Below are 26,498 nucleotides of genomic sequence, written 5' to 3' on the forward strand. Positions count from 1 at the left end.
GCTGGGAACCAGGGGTGATTCTCAGAATAAGGGGCTGTCTATTCCACACTGAGGTGAGCAGACATTTCCTCACCCAGTGGGTGGTGAATCTTTGGAATTCTCTATCCAGGAAGATTGTGGAATCTCAGTCATTGAGTTCATTCAAAAGAGAGAGAGATTGGTTTCTGGAAATTTAGGAAATCAGGGATATGGAGATAGTGCAGGGAAAATGGTGCTGAGGTAGATCAGTCATGATCTTGATGAATGCCGGAGATGGATTAAAGGGGCAAAGCGTTTATGCCTTAGAAGAAAAATCCCTCAGGATCCTTTCCCCTATTAAGAGTACAAAGACAAAGAATTTATAGAACACAGTACAGCACAGGAACAGGCCCTTCGGCCCACCATGTTGTGCCGAACTAATTAAGCTGGTAATTAAATGCCTAACTAAACTAATCCCTTCTACCTGTACAATGTCAGTATCCCTCCATTCTCTGCACTTAAGATTTCTTTATTAGTCACATGTACATCGAAACATACAGTGAAATGCATCTTTTGTGTAGAGTGTTCTGGGGGCAGCCCACAAGTGTCGCCACGCTTCCGGCGCCAACATAGCATGTCCACAACTTCCTAACCTGTACGTCTTTGGAATGTGGGAGGAAACCGGAGCACCCGGAGGAAACCCACGCAGACACGGGGAGAATGTACAGACAGTGGCCGCAATTGAACCACTACATGTGCCTATCTAAGAGCTTCGTAAACACCTCTATTGTATTGGCCTCCACCACCACCCCTGGCAGCGCATTCCAGGCACCCACCACTGTGCAAAAAAAAACTTGCCCCACGTACCTCACCTTAAATACATGCCCTCTAATATTAGACATTTTGACCCTGGGGAAAAAGATACTGCCCGTCTACCCTATTTATGCCTCTCTTAATCTTATAAACTTCTATCAGGTCTCTCCTCAGCCTCTGCTGCCCCAGAGAAAACAACCCAACCTCTCCTTATAGCTCATGCCCTCTAATCCAGGCAGCATCCTGGTAATAACACACAATAAACAGGTCAGGCAGCATCTGCAGAGGGAAATGGACAGTCGACGTTTCGGGTCGAGACCCTTCACCTGGACTGGCAAGATGGTCAGTATAAAAAGGTGGAGGGAAGGGGTGGAGCATGAGGTGGCAGGTGACAGGTGGATCCGGGTGAGGCAGGTGAGGGAGGGCGGAGAGTGGGAATGGTGTCAGAAGCTGGGAGGTGACAGCTGGAGGTGACAAAGGGCTGAAGACGATGGAATCTGATAGGAGAGGACAGTGGACCATGGAATAAAGGGAAGGTAAAGATTATGGTCCAGTTTCCTTGAAGATCAACTGGAGCATTGTGTCTGGTCCATGGAGAGTGTTGTTTTAGGGAAGGTGATGAAAGCATGGATGGGATGCTCCCTGACAGCGCCTGGGATGCTCCCTGACAGCAGAGAATGAATAGGGTTCCTCAAAACCATCAAGAGTTTTCATTGAGTAATTGCTGTTGGAACCATCTTTAATGGTTCAGGGGAGCATCCTGTTTGGTGTTGTTGGTTTATTATAGTCACGTGTACAAGATACAGTGAAAACAGAGTCATACAGCATACAGGCCCTTCGGCCCAGCTCATCCATGCCAACCGTGGTGCCCATCAAGCTAGTCTCATTTGCCTGTGCTTGGCCCATATCCTTCTAAACCCCTCCTATCCATGTACTTATCCAAATGTCTTTCAAATGTTTGTTATTGTACCTGCCCCAACCACTTCCTCCAGCAGCTAGTTCCATATACCCACCACCCTCTGCATGAAGAAGTTACCCCTCAGGTCCCTTTTAAATCTTTCGCCTCTCACCTTAAACCTATGCCCTCTAGTTTTTAGTTACCCTTGTCACAAACCAGCAACAAAAGAAACACACTGAGCATGATTCAGTGTTAAAAACTATTTTATTAATCACTACTTATGATAATACGTAAAATAAAAGTTAAAAAAAAATGTTAGTATGTTAGAATTCAAGAATGTTAAACCTCGAACGTTAACCCCAAAACTAAACTCTTCGTGTGTGTGTGTGACAAAGTCCAAAACTCCCAGTTCCTGAATGGTTCTTAAAGTTCAGTTCCGCAAGCCATAAGGTGAAACATGAGCAAGGGCTTCTTCAACAACCACCGTTGTCTGAAGATAAGATGTAGATGTAGAAAAACATAGAGAGAGTACATACGAAATCCAAATGTTCCACGATGGAACCCAAACGACACTTCAGTGTTTACTCGGTAGTGACTTCCTCACCCCGAAAAGCATCCGAACCGTGGTCGTCCACACAAATACCTGTTTCCTTCTACAGGTCAGCAACAAAGTGAACTCCACCGGATTACTTCCAACTTCCATACATGGATTTCAGTGGCAAACACAGTTATTGTTTCTCATCCATCGATAGAGAAAACAAGCAGGCTGGTGTCTCTCTCCCTTCTCTCTCTCTCTCTCCTTCTTCTTCTTCTGACTTCTTCAACAACGTCATTACGTCCTTTATCTTCTATTGACGTAAGCACGCCCCACACACACATACACACACACTCTCTATCTTAAAGGGACTTTCACTGAGTCCATAACACCCTGCCCTGGGAAAAGACTCTGCGTTTACCCTATCTATGCACCTCATGATTTTATACACCTCTATAAGGTCACCCCTCACTCTCCTACGCTCCAAGGAGTAAAGTCCTCACCTGCCCGACCTCTCATGTCCTGACAGAATCCTTATAAATCTAAAAGCTTTTGTTTGCATGCCGTCCTGACAGATCATTCCATACGTAACTACGTTGAGGTAGTTTAAAAAAAACAGGATGCAGAATAAAATGTTACAGTTACAGAGAAAGTGCAGTGCAGGCAGACAATAAGGTGCAAGAGCCACAGCGAAGTAGATTGGGAGATCAAGAGTCCATCTTTTAGCGTATGAGAGGTCCATGTAAGAGTGGGATAGAAGCTGTCCTTGAGTCTGGTAGTATGTGTTCTCAAGCTTTTGTATCTTATTCATGTGTGAGCCTGAATAAACATTACATTTTGCAGCTACAGAGAAAATGCTGTGTGCCAATAAACAAATAAAGTGCAAGGGTTCTGACAAGGTAGATTGGGAGATCAGAGTTCATCTTTAGCATATGAGAGTGCTCTTAATGTAGCAAAATGAGTTTGTGGGATCCCGCTGCCCACAAGTTGCTCGCAGAGTGCTCTGCATTGTTGCCGTGTCTTCACGTCGTGCTTGGTTACCTGCAGAAGGTTTTGGGCTGTGCTAAAGTTGTGGAGGTTGATATACAAATGCAGTGACTATTTTGGGGTAACTCCAACTCAATGAGATGTGCTTGATGTAACCTCTCTAGTTCAACCTGATGTTAATGATCAACGGAATTGTGGCATTTATATGGCACCTCTCACATTGCAAAACACTCACAAGAGGCTCTTAGATGTACTTCAGTGAATCGATTAACTGCCATTAGCACCAGAAACCTGGTCCAAAAAGTTTTGCATTAACTAACAGAGACAGAGGCAGAAGATTTCCACAGAGGGTATTCTAGGGACAGGCTGGTATCCCAGGGAGAATGAGATAAGATTAGTCACATGTACATCGAAACACACAGTGAAATGCATCTTTGTGTAGGGTGTTCTGGGGGCAGCCCGCAAGTGTCGCCACGCTTCCGGCGCCAACACAGCATGCCCACAACTTCCTAACCCGTACGTCTTTGGAATGTGGGAGGAAACCAGAGCACCCGGAGGAAACCCACGCAGACACGGGGAGAACGTGCAAACTCCTTACAGACAGCGGCGGGAATTGAACCCGGGTCGCTGGCACTGTAACGGCGTCATGCTAACCGCTACACTACTACGCCGTGTCAGGGTATTCTAGGGATTCTTCAGAGTATGTTTGAGGGAGGGTAATCAAGGGAAGATATTCCAGGGAGGAAATTCTAAAGATGGTTCCCCGGCAAGGATAGTCTGGGGAAGGTGTTATAGGGGAGAGTATCCTGCAGGGAGCATTTCAGGAAGGAGGGTATTTCTTGGAGACCTACACCCCACACCTGAAGACCCAGACCTCGAGGTTCAATTCTCCTCCATTGCTATCAGGTTCTTGAACGGACCTGAAAACTAATTCTACCTCGGACTGTACTTCCCTCAACTTGCACTAATGTTGTTAAGCTTATTTTTGTTTATCCTATCATGTAAGTTATGTATAATTTATGTTAATTTATGTTTATGTAATTTATGTTTGTAATGCTGGATAAAGCTAATTTTCATGGCATTTCTACCCTGGGTCTGTATGTCCATGCCGATAAACTTGAGAGTATTCCTGGGAGGGAGTTCTAAAGGTTAAACATACAAGATCCAAAGGGGGCTTCACAGGGTAAATGTTGCGATGGGAGTGACCACTGCGAGGGGTCACCAACAAGGGGACACAGTTACAAAATAAGAGGCTGGTCGTTTAAAACTGAGGTGCATAGAAATTTCTTCTCGCTGAGGTTAGTGAGTATCTGGAATTCTCTGCCTTCGAGGGTGGTGGAGATCAGATCACTGGATATATTTATCATAGAACAGTACAGCACTGAAGGGGCCATTCAGCCCATGATGTTGTGCTGATCTTGATGCCAACTTATATTAAATGTCCTCCTCCTGTGTATCATCCACATTCCTCCATTCCCTTCATATTCATGTGTCTATCGAAAAGCCTCTGACGCTCCACCAAACTGCCTACTACCACCACGGCCCCTGGTAACTCATTGCAGGGACCTACCACTCTCTGTTTAAAAAAAAAACAACTTGCTCCTCACATTGCCTTTAAACTTCCCCCTCTAACCTTAAAAGCATGTCCTCTAGTGTTTGACATTTCTATCCTGAGTAAAGATTCTGACTGTCTATCTATGCCTCTCATCATTTTAAAAACCTCTATCAGGTCTCCCCTCAGCCACCGACGCTCTTGGGAGAACAACCCAAGTTTATCCAACCTCGCTTTATAGCTCATACCCTCTAATCCAGGCAGCATCCTGGTGAACCTCTTCTGCATCCTCTCCACAGTCGCCGCATCCTTCCTGTAATGGGGCGACCAGAACTGCACACAATGTTCCAAGTGCAGTCTGACTAAAGTTTTACACAGCTGCAGCATGACTTCCTGACTCTTATACTCAACACCCCTACCAATGAAGGCAAGCACGCCGTACGCCGCCTTTACCACCTTATCTACTTGCGTAGCCACTTTCAGTGAACTATGGACTTGGACCCCAAGATCCCTCAGTACCTCAATGCTATTAAGGGGCCTACCATTAACTGTATACTTTCTCCTTTCATTTAACAAAGTGCAACACCTCACACTTGCCCGGATTAAACTCCATCTGCCACTTCTCTGCCCATATCTAACTGATCTGTATCCTGCTGTATTCTTTGATAGTCCTTTACACTGTTCACAACTCCACCAGTCTTGGGTTTAAGGTGGAGGTAGATAAATATTTGAAAGATCGAGGGTTATGGGGAACTGGTACATGGAGGAGTTGAGGCCAGCATACATCAGCCATGATCATATTGAATGGTGCAGGCTTGAGGGGCCGAGTGGCCTACTCCTGCTCCTTGTGTTCTTTAAGGGTATTCTTGGGTGAGTGTTCCAGGGAGTGTGGTATGGTGTGTGGTCCGTGGTCCAGAGAGGGTAACCCAGAAAGGATATTCCAGGGAAAGTATTCTGGAGAGTGAAATTCACAGAGTGGATGAGGAGGAGGCTATTCCAGGGTGGGTAATTGAGGGGATGTATTTTAGGGAGGATTTTCCAGAGTCTAATCCAGAGAGTGGGTATTCTACAGAGAGTATTGAAGGACGGGTATTCTAAGAGGTAACAAACAATCTATTGGAGCAGCATCGAGGTACTACAAAGGGAAAAATAACAACAGAATGCAGAATAAAGTGTTACAGCTACAGAGAAAGTGCAGTGCAGGCAGACAATAAGGTGCAAGGTCACAACGAGGTAGATTGTAGAGTTCAAGAATCCATCTTATTGCACTAGGGAACTGTTCAATAGTCTTATAACAGTGGGATAGAAGCTGTCCTTGAGCCTGGTGGTACGTGCTTTCAGGCTTTTGTATCCTCTGCCCGATGGGAGGGGGGAGAAGAGAGAATGGGTGGGTGGGGTGGATTATGCTGGCTGTTTTACCGAGGCAGCGAGAAGTGTAGACAAGAGCCCATGGAGGGGAGCCTGGTTTCTGTGATGTGCTGAGCTGTGTCCACAAGTTTCTTGTGGTCCCGGGCAGAGCAGTTGCCGTACCAAGCCGTGATGCATCCAGATAGGATGCTTTCTATGATGCATTAATAAAAATTGGTGAGCGTCAAAGGGGATTTCTTTAGCCTACTGAGGGTTATCTAATGGCAGGGTTGGGTTGAATGGCCGACTCTTGCTACTATTTGGAGACACCAGTCCTGATGCAGGGTCTCAACCCGAAACGTCAACAATTCCTTCCCCCCCCCCCCGGCCCCCCCCCCCAACAGATGCTGCTCGACCCGCTGAGTTCCTCCACAGTTTGTTTGTCGCTCTTGCTCCTATTTCTTGTGTTTATACATTCTTTATTAACTTAATCTGTGGGATCTTTCACCATTGGAGCTTCAGGTTAACATTGAGCAGTGTGGCGCTTCCTTACTGTGCCTTTGCAAAGCCCCAGCAGCCTGGCCTGGGGTGAAAATCTCGAGAGGCACTGTTGATGATGATGGCAGACAGTATCAGTCAGTGTGGGGGAGACACTTGGCCCTGGGGCTAATCAGATGTTTGCATCTGCCTGCAATTTGTTTCTCTGGTAAAACAGCCTGCTCTCTGCTTGAAGATTCTTCTACAGGATAACATGCTTGCAGTTTAATTTAACGCTGGCATTCCCAGACCTTCTCCTCCTGAGTCTCACCTTCACTGGAATAAGTCAATAAATCTCTGGGAAGGCCGGGATGTTTTCCCAGGATAATTGATCACCGCAGCCCGTCGTGGCGTCACTCTGTTTCCTGGGGATGCCTGCGGACTCTGCTCCCTCCCCCTCGCTGTGGGAATTAATCTTTGCGATCTTTCCCTGCACCAATGTTCTGTGAAATCCTGCCCCACCCACATCCAATCGTTTCAGGGCTTTAAATGTCCAAGGAGGAGCAAAGGAAATGAGACAAAATAGGGGCAGGAGTTAGCCATCCAACTCTTCGAGTGTGCACATGGCTGTTCTTTATTTCTTTATTTAAGTTTATTATGAGATGAGATATCTTTATTAGTCACACGTACATCGAAACACACAGTGAAATGCACCTTTTGCGTAGAGTGTTCTGGGGCAGCCCGCATGTGTCGCCACGCTTCCGGCGCCAACATAGCATGCCCACAACTTCCTAACCTGTGTGTCTTTGGAATGTGGGAGGAAACCAGAGCTCCCGGAGGAAACCCACGCAGACACGGGGAGAACATACAAACTCCTTACAGACAGTGGCGGGAATTGAACTCAGGTCGCTGGTGCTGCAATAGTGTTTTGCTAACCGCCACACTACCGTGCTTCTACCTCAGTGCTGCTTTCTTGCGCTAGTCCCATATTTCTTCCAGCTAGACAGCGTGGTGAAGAAGGCTTTTGGCACACTGGCCTTCAGTCAGGGCACTGAGTATAGGAGCTGGGATGTTATGCTGTAGTTGTGCAAGGTGTTGGTCAGGCCGCACTTGGAGCACTGTGAATAGTTTTGGTCACTCTGTAAAAGGAAAGACATCATTGTGCTTATCTGATGCTCTGTGCCTGTGATGCTGCTGCAAGTAAGCTTTTCATTGCACCTGTGCACACATGGACTTGTGCAGATGACAATGAACTCCACTTTGAGTTTAAGCTGGCAAAAGTGCAGAGAAGATTTACAAGGATGTGGCCAGGACTCGAGGCAGAGGTTGGGCAGGCTAAGGCTTTATTCCTTGGAGCATAGGAGGTTGAGGGGTGACCTTATAGAGATGTATAAGATTATGAGGGGCATAGACAAGGTGAATGCACACAAGTCTTTCTCCCAGGGAAAGGGAATCAAAAACTAGAGGCACAAGTTTAAGGTGAGAGGGTAAAAATATAAAAGGGACCTGAGGGGCAACTTCTTCACACAGAGGGTGGTACGCACATGAAACAAGCTGCCAGAGGAAGTGGTTGAGGTGGGTACAATAACAACATTTAAAAGATATTTGGATAAGTACGTTGATAGGAGAGATTTAGAGAGAGAGGGGCCAAATGTGAGTATGCAAGACTAGTTCGGTGGACACCATGGTCGGCATGGATGAGTTGGGCTGAAGGGCCTGTTTCCGTGCTGTATGACTAAGACTTGGCAGGCACGGTAGTGTAGCAGTTAGTGTAACACTATTACAGCGCCAGAGATCCGGGTTCAATTCCGGTTGCTGTCTGTAAGGAGTTTGTACATTCTCCCCCCGTGACTGAGTGGGTTTCCTCCAGGTGCTCTGGTTTCCTCCCACATTCCGGAGACGTACGGGTTAGGAAGTTGTGGGCATGCTGTGTTGGCGCCGGAAGCGCGGCGACACTTGCGGGCTGCCCCCAGAACACTCTACGCAAAAGATCCATTTCACCGTGTGTTTCGATGTACATGTGACTAGTAAAGATATCTTCATGCCCAGAAATCCATCCACCTCTCCGTGGCTGAGATTCTGCTCACTGATTCAGCTTCCTCAACCATCCGAGAGAGAGAATTCCAAAGATTTGCCACGCTCTGAGGGAAGAAATTTCTCCTCATCTCAGTCCTGTTGAGTCCATAATTTTGGACTGTTACCACCCCCCACCCATCCAAGAGAAACCTCTTCTCCTCAACCACACCCGTCAACCCTGTAAGAAAGGCCAATATCAGGAGAAATGCAGAGTCCAGTGCCATTTGGAGCCTAAGTGGAGCTTGTACAATCTGGTCTAACTTTCAGAGAGCAGCCTGAGTCAGTGTGTTACTGGAAGCTTGTTTGCCTGAGGCAAGGGAAGAGAAACAGAGAGCATTCCTGAGCAGACGGCCCCTAAGCTTTGAAGCAGGGATATCCTTCACTTTGGCACCGCACATTGGTCAGAGTTTGCTGGGGTGATGGATCAGTGGCCTTGGCAACGCTTTGCCGGGCAACTTCCTGACGACAGCAGTCGGCCTGATTTACTGTCAATGACCCAGCAACAGCTGGAATTTCACCGTCACTCTGGGCCGGCAGGAAGGACTGAGCTAGTTACAGGAGTATTTATAGCCCTGAGTCACTGAGATGTGAATAAACGAAGGGCTCAGAGGAAACGTTAATGTATAAATAAAACTTTTCGAGTGGAGTGCGTCCAGGAGTCCAGAATGATCCCGGTCTGAGTGCAGGCTGGTGTCAGGCAAGGCTGGGTCATCGTTCCAACACTCATCCAACTCACCCCAAGACTTCACCACACCTCACCTCACAAAATGCCCTGCTGGAGCAGAGTTAATCCGCAGAACATATGGGGAGCAGTTCAGTACACAACACCTTCACTGTAGCACCAAGGTCACTCTGACTTCTGTCATCGAGCTGCAGGCGACAATCATATGCACAGTTGTTTGGAGTCTGGGCTTCCAAATCATCACCGTCTGGTTCTCTGAGGCACAGAAACAGAAACAGGCCCTTCGGCCCAACTGGCTCATGCTGACCAAGATTCCCATCGAAGCTAGTCCCATTTGCCTGCGTTTGGCTCATATCCCTCTAAACCTTTCCTATCCATGTACGTGTCTAAGAACCCTTTAAGTGTTGTTAATGTACCTGCCTCAACCACTTCCTCTGGCAGCTCATTCCATATACTGACCACTCTCTAGGTGAAAAAGTTGCCCCTCAGGTCCTTATTAAATCTCTCCCCTCTTATCTTCAACCTATGCCCTCTCGTTCTTGATTCCCCAGCCTTGGGAAAAAGACTGAGCATTCACCCTATCTATGCCCCTCATGATTTTATACACCTCTATAAGATCACCCCTTATTGTCCTACGCTCCAATGAAAAAAAAGTCCCAACCTGCTCAACCTCCCTCCATAACTCAGTCCCTCAAGTCCCAGCAACATCCTCGTAAATCTCTGCGCTCTTTCCAGCTTAATGGCATCGTTCCTAGAGCAGGGTGGCCTAAACTGAACACCATATTCCAAATGTGGCCCCACCAACGTCTTGTACAACTGCAATATAATGTCCTAACTTCTGTACTCAATGCCCTGAGGGATGGGCCTTACCCTCAACATTCACAGGCCTGAGATCCTTCACCTACCTGACCCTCAGACAAGATTAATGTGGAAAACTTGGAACCACTTCCCATATAGAGTCATAAGGCACAGAAACAGGCCCTTCAGCCCATCTAGTTCATGCTGACCTGATCTTCTGCCTTGTTCCATCTACCTGCACCCGGACCATATCTCTCCAAACCCCTCCTTCCATGGACCTATCCAAACTTTTCTTGTATGTTGCAATTGAACCCGCATCCGCCACTTCCGCTGGCAGCTCGTTCCACACTCGCACCGCCCTCTGAGTGAAGAAATTCCCCCTCAGAATCCCCTTAAATCTTTCACCTTTCACTCTAAACCCATGTCCTCTAGTTCTAGTCTCACCCAACCTGAGGGGAAAAAGCCTGCATGCATTCACCCTATCTACACCCCTCATAATTTTGTATACCTCTATAAGATCTCCCTTCATTTCTATAGCTGGGAGACCAGAACTGCACACAATGCTCGAAGTGTGGTCTCACCAACATCTTGTACAGCTGTAACATGATGTCCCATCTCCTGTACTCAATGTGCGATGTGACGGGGAATCTGCAGGTGGTGGTGCACCTGCTGCTCTTGTCCTTATTGGTGTCGAGGTCGTGGGTTTAGGTAGTGCTGCTGGAGAGACCTGGCTGAGTAATTGTGGTGCATTTTGATTATAAGTAATATCATTGTAGAACTATAGAACTGTTGCAGCTCTACAGAACTCTGGTCAGACCACACTTGGAGTATTATGTTCACTTCTGGTCGCCTCATTATAGGAAGGATGTGGAAGCTTTAGAGCGGGTGCAGAGGAGATTTACCAGGATGCTGCCTGGATTGGAGAGCGTGTCTTATCAGGATAAGTTGAGTGAGCTAAGGCTTTTCTCTTTGGAGAGGAGGAGGATGAGAGATGACTTGATAGAGGTGTACAAGATGATACAAGGTATAGACTGAGTGGACAGTCAGAGACTTTTTCCCAGGGTGAAAATGGCTAACATGAGGGGGCACAATTTTAAGGTGATTGGAGGAAGGTATAAGGGGGATGTCAGAGGTAAGTTTTTTACACAGAGAGTGGTGGGTGCGTGGAACGCACTGCCGGCAGAGGTAGTGGGGGCAGATACATTAGGGGCATTTAAGATACTCTTAGATAGACACACGAATGATAGAGAAATGGAGGGCTATGTGGGAGGGAAGGGTTAGATAGATCTTAGAGCAGGATAAAATGTCAGCACAACATTGTGGGCTGAAGGGCCTGTACTGTGCTGTAATGTTCGATGTCACTGTTACATCCAGAGTATATAATTATATCCAGTTACTCCCTTGCTGAGAATACAAAGGACCAGATGCAGGATATTAGCGACAACAGGTATATAAAATGGGTAGACAAAACAAGGAGGGGCAGAGATAGAGGAAATGTTTCCTATTAGGCAGAAGTGTCTAAAACCAGACGGCATAGGTTTAATGCAAGGGGTAAGAAGTTTGGAGGGGATCTGAGGAAGACTTTTTTCACCCAGAGGGTAGTTGGAACCTGGAACACACTGCCTGAGGGGTGGAGGAAGAGACTGTCACAACAGTTAAGAAGTGTCAACATGTGCACTTGAATCTCCAAGGCAAAGGAGGCTATGGAACCAAGTGCTGGGAAATACAATGTGTAGATGGGTCAGCACAGACATGATGGGCCAAAGGGCCTGTTTCTCTGCTCTATGACTCTAGGCCTTGATCATTTTCTGCTGCCTTCTCTCACTCATTCCACTCCCCGTCTTTCTATCACCCTTCCTTTCTCCCTTGAGGGAGAGGCCTGGAGGGTTATGGACTGGGTGCAGGTCAATGGGACGAGTGGAATAAGGTTTCGGCACAGACTAGAAGGGCCGAATGGCCTGTTTTCTGTGCTGTAGTGTTCTATGGTTCTCCGCATGCCTGCTGTCTGTCTCCCTGTGGGAGTGAGAATCATGTTCTGACCTCTGTCTGGGGAAGAATTTGTTGCTCAAAATCTCTGTCAGGCTTCTTGAAGGTTCTTAAAATTTCAGCCTTGATACCGTCATCTTTCCCTCGGGGGATGCCGTTGAAACTTTTCATGATCCGGGGGCAGAGCTGCCGAGTGTTTGTGATACTGGTCTAGGAGTCCAAAGATCAGAGATGATTACCCAAAGACATGAGTTTACATTTCATCTGGGTGATTTGAATTCAAGCCAGGAATTGAATCTGGAAGAAAAACATCTCAGTAGTGAGACTTGAAACAACTGTTTGTTGCAAAAATGATCAGCATCCTGGTGGGGGGGGGGGGGGGTGGGCGGTGTTCACCATTGGTCCAAAACTGAACCAGAGTCAGAGAATCATACAGCACTGAAACAGGCCCTTCGGCCCTTGTCCATGCTGACCAAGGTTCCCAGCAAACATTATTTGCCCATAACCCTTTCCTGAGATATCTTGTATCTTATCCATGAACCTGTCCAAATGTCTTTCAAATGTCATTATTGATCCTGCCTTAATTACCTTTGATGGCAGCTTGTTCCATTTATATACCACCCTCTGCGTGAAAATGTTGCCCTTCAGGTCATTTTTAAATCTCTCCCCTCTCACCTTAAACCTATACCCTCTAGTTTTTGGTTTCCTTTCTCTGGGAAAAAGACTGTATGCATTCACCCTATCTGTACCCCATGGTGATATGGATATCTAACCATGAACTAACCAATAATGGCAGGCACGGTAGTGTAGCGGTTAGCTTAATGCTATTACAGCACCAGTGACCAGGGTTCAATTCCTGCCGCTGTCTGTAAGGAGTTTGTACGTTCTCCCTGTGTCTGCGTGGGTTTCCTCCTGGTGCTCCGGTTTCCTCCCACATTCCAAAGACGTACGGGTTAGGAAGTTGTGGGCATGCTATGTTGGCACCGGAAGTGTGGCGACACTTGGGGGCTGCCCCCAGAACACTCTACGCAAAAGATGCATTTCACTGTGTGTTTCGATGTACGTGTGACTAATAAAGAAATCTTATCTATATCACATTCTAACCCTGTTCTCAGACTGTATGTTCTTGATTTTGTAGGTTTCTGGGAGAGGTCCACACCACCCTGAACGATGTCTTCAGCTCCCCGCACCTGGTGGCCAAATACAATCTCGCTTTGGTGGACACAAAGAAACAGAATACTGGGGTAAGAACATTGGTGGTCTCTTAGTACTGTAGCCCCACTGATGGTAATCCCCCTCCCTCACTCTGTCCCTCAGTGACCCCTCTCCCCCAGCGCCCTGTCACTGACTGTATCCCCACTGATGTTAATCCCCCTCCCTCACACCGTTCCTCAGTGACCCCTCTCCCCCAGCGCCCTGTCACTGACTGTATCCCCACTGACGTTAATCCCCCTCCCTCACACCGCCCCTCAGTAACCCCTCTCCCCCAGTGTCATGTTTTATCGACTGTGTCCTTACCTTAAAATTCATTGGTGGGATCATTGTTGCCTATTTGTAATTGTCCTCTGAATTGAGTGTCTTGCTTGACATAGTGTTAGCCATGTTGTTCTGGGACAGGAGTTACATATAAGCCAGTGTGTGCGAGGATGGCAGGTTTGAACATTCATTTCTTATTTATCAGTTTATTAAATTCCTCCACTCACCTCTGGCTTGTTCCATTAATACAAGCTGTATGGCTCTGTATGCAGTGACCACATATATGTTCCATAGTTTGACTTGGCCTTTGATCTTGTTGATTGAACTCTCTCAGCTGATGTCTGTGAATCATCGGGCAGAGATCATGAGACCTACTGTAGTTTCAACATAGCTTTCAGGAAATGAAATGGCCAAGGTGTTTCATGGGACCAAGTTGGACTCCATGCCAAACAAGGGAAGATTGTAGCAGGTGATGTGGACAAAACTCTGGTTAGGCTGCATCTGGAGTATTGCATTCAATTCTGGTCGCCCCATTACAGGAAAGATGTAGAGGCTTTGGAGAGGGTGCAGAAGAGGTTCACCAGGATTCTGCCTGGATTGGAGGGCACGTGGTATAAGGAGAAGTTGGACAAACTTGGGTTGTTTTCTCTGGAGCGGCAGAGGCTGAGGGGAGACCTGGTAGAGGTTTACAAAATGATGAGGGGCGTAGATAGAATAGACAGCCAATATCTTTATCCCAGGGTCAAAATGTCTAATACTATAGGGCATGCATTAAATGTATTGTACTAGAGGGCGTGGATTTAAGGTGAAAGGGGCCAGTTCAAAGGAGATGTGCGGGGCAAGTTTTTTTACACAGAGAGCGGTGGGTGCCTGGAATGTGCTGCCAGGGGTGGTGGTGGAGGCAGATACGATAGAGATGTTTAAGAAGCTCTTAGATAGGGACATGAATGTGCAGGGAATGGGGGGATATGGACATTGTGTTGGCAGAAAGGATTAGTTTAGTTAGGTATCATCAACTTAATTAGTTCAGCACAACTTTGTGGGCCGAAGGGCCTGTTCTTCTGCTGTATTGTTCTATGTTGTATGAGTTTGGTTTAAAGGAGGAAAGGGTGGTTGAGATCTGGTGGGGTTTGGGAGGGAGCTTGGGTCCCAGGGGTTGAGGCAGAAATGGGAATTAGGTCATAGAGTAATACAACACAGAAACAGGCCCTTCGGCCCAACTCATCCATGCAGACCCATTTCCCATATCTCTCTAAACCTACTGGAGGAGCACAGAGATTTGTGTGTTCTGATAGTGGAGGAGATAGCAGACTGAAAAGATAATAATATGACATCTTACATCACGTTTCCTTTCAACAAAGAAAGAGGCCATTCAGCCCATCAGTCCCATGCCCCATTACCTATTCTCTCTCACGCTCTGGATCTCCTTCCCCTCTCCCCCAATTCTCCTGAACCCCACCTACACATGACGGGCACTTTACAGCGGGTATTTAACCTGCCGACCTGCATGTCTTCAGGATGCGGGAGGAAACCGGAGCATCTGGGGAAAACCCATGTGGTCACAAGGAGAACATGCAAACTCCACACAGGCAGAACCGGAGGTCGGGATCGAACCCAGGTCACTGGAGCTGTGAGGCAGCGGATCCACGAGCTGCAGCACTTTAACCACGTTAAGTGCCGCTCGCCGACCTCTTCAACAATTTTCCTTAGACCATCCAGACTCTCAGGCACATCGTCCCGTGCTGAGACCCCAGTAGCATTTCCTTGGTGGAGACTGATGAAGATTGTACCTCAGCCCTGCCTCTGCTTCTCTGAGCAAATGTCATTTGAGCCTCTCGTCAACCCCACCTCTGCTCCACAACTCTTGTTCATGTGCCTAGAGGGTATTTTTGGATCTCTTGGTGGCACTCTATCAGATTGTGCCCTGTGGGCTTTGATGTATCTTGCAGGTTCACCGACACTTTCAGGGTGTGTTGTACTTCAGTGTACGACATTATGGTCAACTCATTTACACTGTAAAGTACCCAGTGTACTTCAGTTTGTTGTACTTTGGTTCTTTTGTGTTGTTTTGCTTTATTGGTATCGATAATTGGTTTGTTATTGTCAAGTGTACGGAGATACAGTGAAAGGCTTTTGTTTCCATGCCATCCAGACAGATCATTCCATACATAAGTATATTGAGGTAGTAATAAGGAAAATAGAATGCAGAACATAGTGTTACCGTTACAGAGAAAGTGCAGTGCAGGTAGATAAGTAAGGTCCATGACAAGGTAGATTGGGAGATCATCTTTCAGGTCCGTTCAAGAGTCTGATAACAGCAGGGTGGAAGCTGTCCTTGAGCCTGGTGGTACGTGTTCTCAAGCTTTTGTATCTTCTGCCCGATGGGAGGTGGGGAGAAGAGTGAATGTCTGGGGTGGGAGAGGTCTTTGATAATGTTCTCTAATGAGTCAGTGAGGAGTATGGACAGAGTCAATGGAGGGGAGGCTGGTTTGCGTGATGGACTGGGCTGTGTCCACAACTCTCTGCAATTTGCATAGTACAGTACAGCACAATACGGGCCCTTCGGCCCATGATGTTGTGCTGACCTATATAAACCTACTCCATGATCAATCTAACCCTTCCCTCCTATATAGTCCATAACCCTCCACTTACTTCCATGTGCCTATCCAGGAGTCTCTTCAATGTGCCTATTTTATCAGCCTCTACTACAGCAGTGTGTTCCAGGCACCCGCCACTCTGTTTTAAAAAAAATCCTACCTCTGACATCTCCCCTAAACTTTCCTCCACTCATCTTAAATGGATGTTCTCTGGTATTGGCCATTGCTGCCCTGGGGAAAAGGTGCTGGCTGTCCACTCTATCTGTGCCCATCATAATCTTATACACCTCTATCAAGTCGCCTCTCATCCTGCATCGCCCTAGCTCACTCAACCTTTTCTCAGAAGACATGCTCCCTGATCCCGGCAGCATCCTGGTAAATCTCCTCTGCACCCCCCTCTAGAGCTTCCACATCCTTCCTATAATGAGGTGACCAGAACTGAACACAATACTCCAACTGTGGTCTGACCAGAGTTTTATAGAGCTGCAACATCACCTCGCGGCTCTTGAACTCAGTCCCCTGACTAATGAAGGCCAGCACACCACACACCTTCTTAACCACCCTATCAACTTGTGTGGCAACTTTGAGGGATCTATGGACTTGGACCCCAATATCCCTCTGTTCCTCCACACTGCTAAGAATCCTGCCATTAACCTTGTACTCTGCCTTCAAGTTCGAACTTCCAAAGTGTATCACTTCACACTTTCCTGGATTGAACTCCATCTGCCACTTCTCCACCCAGCTCTGCATCCTGCCTATATTCCTTTGTAACCTATGGCAACCTTCTACACTGTCCACAACACCACCAACCTTCTTGTCATCTGCAGACTTACTAACCCACCCCTCCACTTCCTCATCCAAGTCATTTGTCAAAATTACAAAGAGCAGGGCATCTGCATGGATGGAATTTGAGTGAGTCAGTGACAGCAAGAGCTGTGGTTGTGTGGTTGTGAGTCAGAGTAGAGTGAGATGCCCACGGTTTCCGGGAGCAAAGGCACATTGACCAGCAAATACTCACCAGGCAGAAATCGACTGAAAGCCTGACCGAGGAAGGGCGTGTTACTGGAGGAGCAGTCGGACCACACCATACTTGCGCTCTGGCTCGGAGTCCGGTCCAAAGGATCAGAGAGGGTTTATTGCAATGACTGATTGCAATTCCAGTGATGTGGAGGCTGAAACAAAATCACACAGAAGACGGCTATTTGGCCCATCAAAGCTTTCCCTCGATCTCCAATCAGCCCTTCTTCTTATCTGTCCCCTTAAAACCTTTCGATAGTTGCTGTTGAATCACCTTCTCGTGCCCTCTCAGAAGTTCTTCTCCTGGTGTCCTGCCTGGTACCTTAAATCCCACTGTCCTGTCACAGCTCCTTCCCAACCCACCACCTCTGCCAGCTAGAAGGACAGGGCAGCAAAAGCCCGGGGAACACCACCCCCTGGGAGTTGCCCTCCGAGCCACACACCATCCTGACTTGGAAATATATCGCTGTTCCTTCACCGCCGCTGGGTCAAAACCCTGGAACTATCTCCCTAACGCGTGGTGGGGACACCCACACCTCAAAGACCACAGTGGTTCAAGAAGGCAGCTCCCCACCACCTTCTCAAGGGCAACTAGGGGTGGGCAATTAAATGCTGGCTCAGCCTGTGTCTACGTCCCATAAATTAATGAAAAAAGGAAACACCTTCTCACTTACTTTGTAAAGAACTGTTGAGGGTAGTGGCAGCTCCTTAACCTTCAGTGCTCTGAGGAGAAGGTTTATTGTGTTCAGTTTTGGTCACCACACTGTAAGAAGGACGTGTGGTGAACAGAGGTTTAAGCTGGAGACGGGGAAGAAAAGATTCACAAGGATGTTACCTGGATTGGAGGGCTTGAGTTATCAGGAGAGACTGGACAGGCTGGGTCTGCTTTCCCCGGAGTGAAGGAGGCTGAGGCTGATGTGACAGAGGGAAATAAGAGGCAGAGACAAGGAAGATAAAGTTTGTCTGCTTCCCCTGGTAGGGGTGTCTAAAACTCAAAGTTTAAGGAGAAAGGGAGGAGGTTTAAAAGCGACCTGAGGGGTAAAAGTAGGAGTTGGTATCTGGAGTGAGCTTCAAGAGGAGGTGGTGGAGGCAGGGGCAGTAACACCATTTAAGAGGCATCTGGATAGGAACTTGGATGAGCAGGGCATAGAGGGATGGAATTAATGCAGGCAAGTCGGATAGGCATGGTGGTCGGCAGAGACAGGGTGGGCCGAAGGGCCTGCTTCTATGCTGCACAACCCCATGACTCTATGAGAACAGCCCTGGCTTCTCCAGTTGCTCCACAATGCTGTAGCCCCTCATCCTTAGCACCCCGCCAAGGCCTGGTCAGCTGCCCTTGTCTGCTGCATCCTCTCCTCAAAGCTGAAGGGAAATTTGGTGTTGGTATTGGTTTATTATTGTCACTTGTACCGAGGTGCAGTGCAAAGCTTGTCTTGCAAACTGATTGTACAGGTCAATTCATTGCACAGTGCAGTTACACTGAGTTAGCACAGAGTGCATTGATGTAGTACAGGTAAAAACAGTAACAGTACAGAGTAAAGTGTCACAGCTACAGAGAAAGTGCAGTGCAATAAGGTGCAAGGTCACAACAAGGTAGATCGTGAGGTCAGAGTCCATCTCACCGTATAAGGGAACCGTTCAATAGCCTTATCACAGTGGGGTAGAAGCTGTCCTTAAGTCTGGTGGTACGTGCCCTCAGGTTCCTGTATCTTCTACCCGATGGAAGAGGAGAGAAGAGAGAATGTCCCGGGTGGGTGGGGTCTTTGATTATGCCGGCTGCTTCGCCAAGGCAGCGAGAGTCCAAGGAGGGGAGGCTGGTGTCTGTGATGTGCTGGGCTGTGTCCACAACTCTGCAGTTTCTTGCGGTCCTGGGCAGATTTGATGCGGACGTTCTAGGTTACAAAGGGTTTTGGGAGCTTAGCCAAGGAGAGAGGATCTGGGTGGTCACAGAGTTAAGGTGATAGGCGAGACCTACAGAGGAAAATTCAGCAAGTTGTTGGGATCTGACAGAGAGGGATACAAGTCCGTCGTTCCCTGAGACCGGCAACACAGGTGGGTAGGGTGGAGTAGGAGGCATATGGTGTGCTTTCCTTTGTAGGGCAGGACTTAGAATACAGGAGTTGGGAGTCGTGATGCAACTTTACAAGCACCGGTTTATCCACACTTGGAGTACTGTGTGCGGTTCCGGTCACCGCAGATGGAGTCATAGATTAATTCAGTTGGGAAACGGGCCCTTCGGCCCAACTTGTCCATGCCGACCATGGTGCTAGTCCCATTTACTGGCGTTTGGCCCATATCCCGCTAAACCCCTTCTATCCATGTACCCGTCCAAATGTCTTAAATATTTTTGTACCTGCCTCAACCATTTTCTCTGGCAGCTCGTTCTATATATGCACTACCCTCTGGGTGAAGAAGTTGCCCCTCGTGTCCCTTTTAAATCTTTCCCCTCTCACCTTAAACCTAAGCCCTCTAGTTTTTCGTTCCACTTCCTTGGGGGAAAAGAGAGTCCGTTCACCCGCATCCACTTCTATAGATGTGGTTGTGCTGGAGAGAGTGCAGAGGAGAGTCACCAGGATGTTGCCTGGATCAGAGGACTTTAGTTATGGGAAGAGATTGGATAGGCTGGGACTGTTTTCCCTGGAGTGAAGGAGGCTGAGGGGTGACCTGATAGAGGTGTATAAGATTATGAGAAGCATAGATAGGGTAGATGGTCTTTTTCCCATGGTAGCGGTGTCAAAAACAAGGGGGTGTAGGTTTATGGTGAGATGGAGGAGGTTTAAAGGGGATCTGAGCGGTAAGTTTTTACGCTGGTTGATATCTGCCAGAGGAGGTGGTGGGATCAGATACAATCGCCTTGTTTAAGAGCCACTTGGAATGGAACTTGAATAGACAAGGCACAGAAGGATATGGTCCTAATGTGAGCAAGTGACATCAGTGTAGATGGGCCGAAAGGTTGGCATGGACATGATGGGCTGAAGGGCCTGCATCTGTGCTGTACAACTCCATGACTCTGTGACTGCATGAGGGCAGAGGAACCAGATTCAACAGGAGCTTTCAAATGGGAAGTGTGACTCGTGGAGAAGTAAAAAAAAATCAAATGTTTCTGTGAGGTTTGGGGGATAAGTGTTGTCAGTGCGACACTGGGGAGGGAGCTCCCCTGCTCTTCCTCCAGGGAAAGCCATGGGGTCTCTGATGTCTGCTGGTTGACATCACAGCTGGAAGGTGGAACCTCTGACGGTGCAGCAGTCCCTCAGCGCTGTACTGGAAGTGTCAGCATAGGTAATGGGCTCGGTTCCCTGGAGTGGGGTTAGCATCCACTGCCTTCTCCCACAGGACAGTGACTCCACCCCCAGCACTCTGGCTAATGTCCCAGACACAAGACATCAAGAGCAATGGCCTTCACAAAGGCAGCTCCCACACTGGTCTCAGGACTAGTGCTTGCTTTTCTGATTTCTGCCTGTGGGCTCTGAGACCTGACATATTCACATTCTGTCTCCGGACACTGATGACCTGACTGCTTCAGTAGAGGCCTTTCACCAAGGCATTGAATCCTGGGATATCACTCCCTCCATTCCCATTTCCAAATTTCCCTCCAGCAGGAGTTCATCAGCTGTTGCCTGGAAGTATTCATCCACAGCCTGCCTACTGTTCTTGAATGGCAAATCCCCCAGGATATCCCTCTGATCACGGGTAATCCCATTTTATACCATTGCATTTCACCAGCTGTTTGCCTTTCCTTCCATAGGGGGTTTAACAGTTCACACATCTGGTAAATCACTCATTGTAAAACAGAAGCCAACAGCACAGCTCCAGCTGAGCAGGGGGAATCACCGAAAATCTCTCACTGACGGAATTATATGTTAGCATAAGGCATGACTACACTGGCTCCGGGTTGGGAAGGGATGATGCAGAGAATGAAGCTCCCTCTACACCGTCCCGTCACACACTCCCGGGGTCAAGACACAGAGTGAAGCTCCCTCTACACCGTCCCGTCACACACTCCCGGGGTCAGACACAGAGTGAAGCTCCCTCTACACCGTCCCGTCACACACTCCCGGGGTCAGACACAGAGTGAAGCTCCCTCTACACCGTCCCGTCACACACTCCCGGGGTCAGACACAGAGTGAAGCTCCCTCCACACCGTCCCGTCACACACTCCCGGGGTCAGACACAGAGTGAAGCTCCCTCTACACCGTCCCGTCACACACTCCCGGGGTCAGACACAGAGTGAAGCTCCCTCTACACCGTCCCGTCACACAGTCCCGGGGTCAGACACAGAGTGAAGCTCCCTCTACACCGTCCCGTCACACACTCCCGGGGTCAAGACACAGAGTGAAGCTCCCTCTACACCGTCCCGTCACACACTCCCGGGGTCAGACACAGAGTGAAGCTCCCTCTACACCGTCCCGTCACACACTCCCGGGGTCAGACACAGAGTGAAGCTCCCTCTACACCGTCCCGTCACACACTCCCGGGGTCAGACACAGAGTGAAGCTCCCTCTACACCGTCCCGTCACACACTCCCGGGGTCAGACACAGAGTGAAGCTCCCTCTACACCGTCCCGTCACACACTCCCGGGGTCAGACACAGAGTGAAGCTCCCTCCACACCGTCCCGTCACACAGTCCTGGGGTCAGACACAGAGTGAAGCTCCCTCTACACCGTCCCGTCACACACTCCCGGGGTCAGACACAGAGTGAAGCTCCCTCTACACCGTCCCGTCACACACTCCCGGGGTCAGACACAGAGTGAAGCTCCCTCTACACCGTCCCGTCACACACTCCCGGGGTCAGACACAGAGTGAAGCTCCCTCTACACCGTCCCGTCACACACTCCCGGGGTCAGACACAGAGTGAAGCTCCCTCTACACCGTCCCGTCACACACTCCCGGGGTCAGACACAGAGTGAAGCTCCCTCTACACCGTCCCGTCACACACTCCCGGGGTCAGACACAGAGTGAAGCTCCCTCTACACCGTCCCGTCACACACTCCCGGGGTCAGACACAGAGTGAAGCTCCCTCTACACCGTCCCGTCACACACTCCCGGGGTCAGACACAGAGTGAAGCTCCCTCTACACCGTCCCATCACACACTCCCGGGGTCAGACACAGAGTGAAGCTCCCTCTACACCGTCCCGTCACACACTCCCAGGGTCAGACACAGAGTGAAGCTCCCTCTACACCGTCCCGTCACACACTCCCGGGGTCAGACACAGAGTGAAGCTCCCTCTACACCGTCCCGTCACACACTCCCGGGGTCAGACACAGAGTGAAGCTCCCTCTACACCGTCCCGTCACACACTCCCGGGGTCAGACACAGAGTGAAGCTCCCTCTACACCGTCCCGTCACACACTCCCGGGGTCAGACACAGAGTGAAGCTCCCTCTACACCGTCCCATCACACACTCCCGGGGTCAGACACAGAGTGAAGCTCCCTCTACACCGTCCCGTCACACACTCCCAGGGTCAGACACAGAGTGAAGCTCCCTCTACACCGTCCCATCACACACTCCCGGGGTCAGACACAGAGTGAAGCTCCCTCTGCACTGTCCCATCACATACTCCCGGAGCAGGGATAGCACGGGCACTCTCTGTTTAGCCACATCCTGCTTCAGCCACTGGTTTCTGAACTACACAAACCTGCTTTCCCGAGGGATAGGCAGGAAACAGCTGATGCAGGAATCCAAAGGCTGAACCTCTGTAATTTGATCATCCTGACTCTGTTTGTGAAGCAGATTTGAGGAGGAGGTGGGAGGTTGAAGCCCTGTGCAGCTGCAAGCCAGATGTTCTGTGCTCAGCTGCTGATGGTGAACAGCTGGGCCTGGCCATGAAGGTGCAGTGGTCTTTATACAGAGGTACTTCCACAGAACCCCTCCGGAGTGCAGGAGCTGGCAAACCTCACATCGGGAAGGGAACAAAACTCACGTGAAGGAGAGATTTCAGGGTGGCTTTTTACAGAGAACTCTCTGCACGTCTCTTAGTGTGGTAGGGCCGGTTGAGGGGGAGGTGGGTGAAACATGAACTGCAACACACGCAAAACGCTGGAGAAACTCAGCAAGTCAGGCAGCATCTACGGAAGGAAATGAACAGTCGACTTTTGGGGCCGAGACCCTTCACCAGGACCGGAAAGGAAGAGGGCAGAAGCCAGATAAAAGGATGGGGGGAGAGGGAGGAGCACGAGCTGGCAGGTGAGTCCAGGTGAGAGGGGAGGTGGTAGGTGGGTGGGGGAAAGGGTGATGAAAAGGAACGATGTGAGAAGCTAGGAGGTGATAGAAGAGACGATGGGCTGAAGAAGGAACTACAACTCGCTTTGGAAATTAAAGGCAGGAGGCGAACGTTAGTAACGGTTAGTGTAACGCTTTACAGCGCCAGCGACCCAGGTTCAGTTCCCGCCGCTGTCTGTAAGGAGTTTGTACGTTCTCCCTGTGTCTGCGTGGGTTTCCTCCGGGTGCTCTGGTTTCCTCCCACATTCCAAAGACATACGGGTTAGGAAGTTGTGGGTGTGCTATATTGACGTCGGAAGCGTGGCGACACTGCGGGCTGCCACCAGAACACTCTGTAGATGTGACTAATAAAGATATCTCACCTCACCTCACCTCACCTCACCTCACCTCACCTCACCTCACCTCACCTCACCTCACCTCACCTCACCTCACCTCACCTCACCTCACCTCACCTCACCTCACCTCACCTCACCTCACCTCACCTCACCTCACCTCACCTCACCTCACCTCACTTTGGAAACACTCAGGTAGGGTCTGTGAAAAGAGAAAGGGTCAATGAATGACGTCAGTCCTGATGAAGGGTCTCGACCCGAAACGTCAGCTGTCCGTATCCCTCCACAGATGCTGCCTGACCCGCTGAGTTCCTCCAGCCCCTTGTGTGTGTGGCTGCGAAAGAGTCAATATTTCAGGTTGAAGACCCTTCATCAAAGCAAAGCTCATCGACCTGAACAACTAAGTCAGTTTCTCTCTCCACAGATGCTGCCTTACCTGCTGAGTGTTTCCAGCATTTTCCTTTATATTTCAGATTTCCTCTTGGAAATTACATTGGATGTGTTGAGCCTGACATTCAGCTCTGGTTACCACAATTTAGGAAGGATGCTCACTGGAGCGGAGGAGACTGAGGGGTGATCTTATAGAGGTTTATATTATCATGAGGGACATAGGTAGGGTGAGTGCGCTTAGTCTTTTTCCCAGGGTGGGGGAATCAAGAACGAGAGGGTATAGGTTTAAGGTGAGGGGGGAGATTTGATGGGAATCTAAGGGGCAATCTAAGTGGGTGGTGCCAGAGGACGTGTTTGAGGCAGGTACATTGACAACATTTAAAAGGTATTTGGACAGGTACGTGAATAGGAAAGGGAGGGATTTGGGCCAAATGCAGGCAAATGGGACTGGCTTAGGTGGGCATCTTGGTCAGCATGGACAACTTGGGCTGAAGGGGATGGTGGGCCGAAGGGCCTGTTTTGTGCTGTATGGTTCTATGGGCCTGTTCCCATGCTGTATGATTCTACGACTCTGTGCAGGATCGTACAAGGGAGAAGCTGGGGTTGCTCTTGTAGTGAGAGGAGACGTGATAGAGGTAAAAACTCTTGCTCTTCACGGTTCTCGTCTCTCTGCCAGTATCCTTGCTGCTACAATCCATTTAATCCCACGTAGATACATTCTGCTCATATGTCCAGACAATGCAGTGCATTGTCGAAAGCCTTTCAAAAATTCACACACGAAACATCGACTGCAGTTCTCTCCTCAATACTTTATCAAAGAACCTAATTCAATCAGCCAGACACAAGTCCTCACGGGGTCACATTTATCAGCACATTCTTCTTCAGATGATTGATTCTGGCTCAGGTTGTTACAGATTGGAGCGTGTTTTAACCTGATTACTGTTGGGGTCTACAGGGACCTAATTGGGCCACAGATCACTAAAAGAAAGCTCACCAGCACGTCTAATTCCTCAGGAGATCAAAGAAATTCGGCATGTCCCCTTTGACCCTCACCAATTTTTAATCGATGCACCATAGAAAGCATCCTATCTGGATGCATCACAGCTTGGTACGGCAGCTGCTGTGCCCATGACCACAAGAAACCGCAGAGAGCTGTGGACACAGCTCAGCACATCATGGGAACCTGCCTGACCCGCTGAGTTCCTCCAGCACTTCTTGTGTATTGCTCCAGATTCCAGCATCTGCAGAATTTTTTGTTGTCACCTCTAGTTCTTAATTCCCCAACCCTGGGAAAAAAGTGCATTCACCTAATCTGTACCTCTCATGATTTTATACACCTGAATATGGTCGTCCCCTCGATCTCCTACGTTCCAAGGAATCAAGACGTAGCCTACCCAACCTCCCCCTAGAACTCAAGCCCTCAAGTCTTTCCAGTTCTTTTCCCAGGGTGGAAATGTCAAATACCAATGGGCATAGCTTTAAGGTGAGGGGGAAGTTTAAAGTTTTTTTTTAAACAGTGAGCGGTGGGTGCCTGGAACGGGCTGCCAGGGGCGGTGATAGAAGCAGATATGATAGTGGTGTTTAAGAGGCTATTAGAGAGGCAGGCAGGATAGAGGGATATGCATCACGTGCAGGCAGATGGTAGTAGTTTGGATTGGCATCATGTTTAGCACAGGCATCATGTTTAGCACAGACATCATAAGCTGAAGAGCCTGTTGATTCACCAGACTGGTTATTGAGATGGTAGGCTTAAGTATGAGAAGACCGGAACTGTATTCTCTTGAATTCTGAAGAATGAGAGGAGATATCATTGACATAAATTTCTTACTGGTCTGGACAGACTGGATACGGGGAGGATTTTGGGCCCTGTATCTAATGAAAGATGTCCTGGCCCTGGAGAGGGTCTAGAGGAGGTTCACAAGAATGATCCCGGGAATGAAAGGCCTAATGTACGAGGAGCATTTGAGGTCTCTGGGCCTGTACTCAATGGGCCTACCAGATACTGAAAGGCCTGGATAGAGTGGACATAGAGAGGATGTTTCCATCAGTAGGAGAGTCCAGGATCTGAGGGCACAGCCTCAGAATAAAGGGACGTCGCTTTAGAACTGAGACAAGGAAGAATTTCTTCAGCCAGATCGTGGTGAATCTGTGGAATTTGTTGCCACATTAGAGGGCTGTGGAGGCCAAGTCATTGTGTGTATTTAAGGCTGAGGTTGATAGGTTCTTGATTGGTAAGGGGGTTAAAGGTTATGGGGAGAAGGTGGGACAATGGGGTTGAAAAAAATCAGCCATGATCGAATGGCGGAGCAGACTCGATGGGCCGAATGCCCTAATTCTGCTCCTATGTCTTATGG

The 26,498-nt window shown here is 48.8% G+C and overlaps 1 protein-coding gene across 6 annotated transcripts in view; it reads left to right on the forward strand.

Annotated features, from left to right (window-relative positions):
- The window catches only part of dysf (dysferlin, limb girdle muscular dystrophy 2B (autosomal recessive)), a 280,694-nt gene that overhangs the window by 38,614 nt on the left and 215,582 nt on the right, over positions 1-26,498 (forward strand). For all 6 annotated transcript variants that reach the window (XM_052038414.1, XM_052038407.1, XM_052038430.1 and 3 more), the window contains exon 4: positions 13,248-13,353. In XM_052038414.1, the coding sequence (XP_051894374.1) occupies positions 13,248-13,353 (106 nt within the window). The remainder of the gene's footprint in view (positions 1-13,247; positions 13,354-26,498) is intronic.

This window comes from Pristis pectinata, chromosome 2 (assembly GCF_009764475.1).
Source record: "Pristis pectinata isolate sPriPec2 chromosome 2, sPriPec2.1.pri, whole genome shotgun sequence".
In the NCBI taxonomy this organism is placed as follows: domain Eukaryota; kingdom Metazoa; phylum Chordata; class Chondrichthyes; order Rhinopristiformes; family Pristidae; genus Pristis; species Pristis pectinata.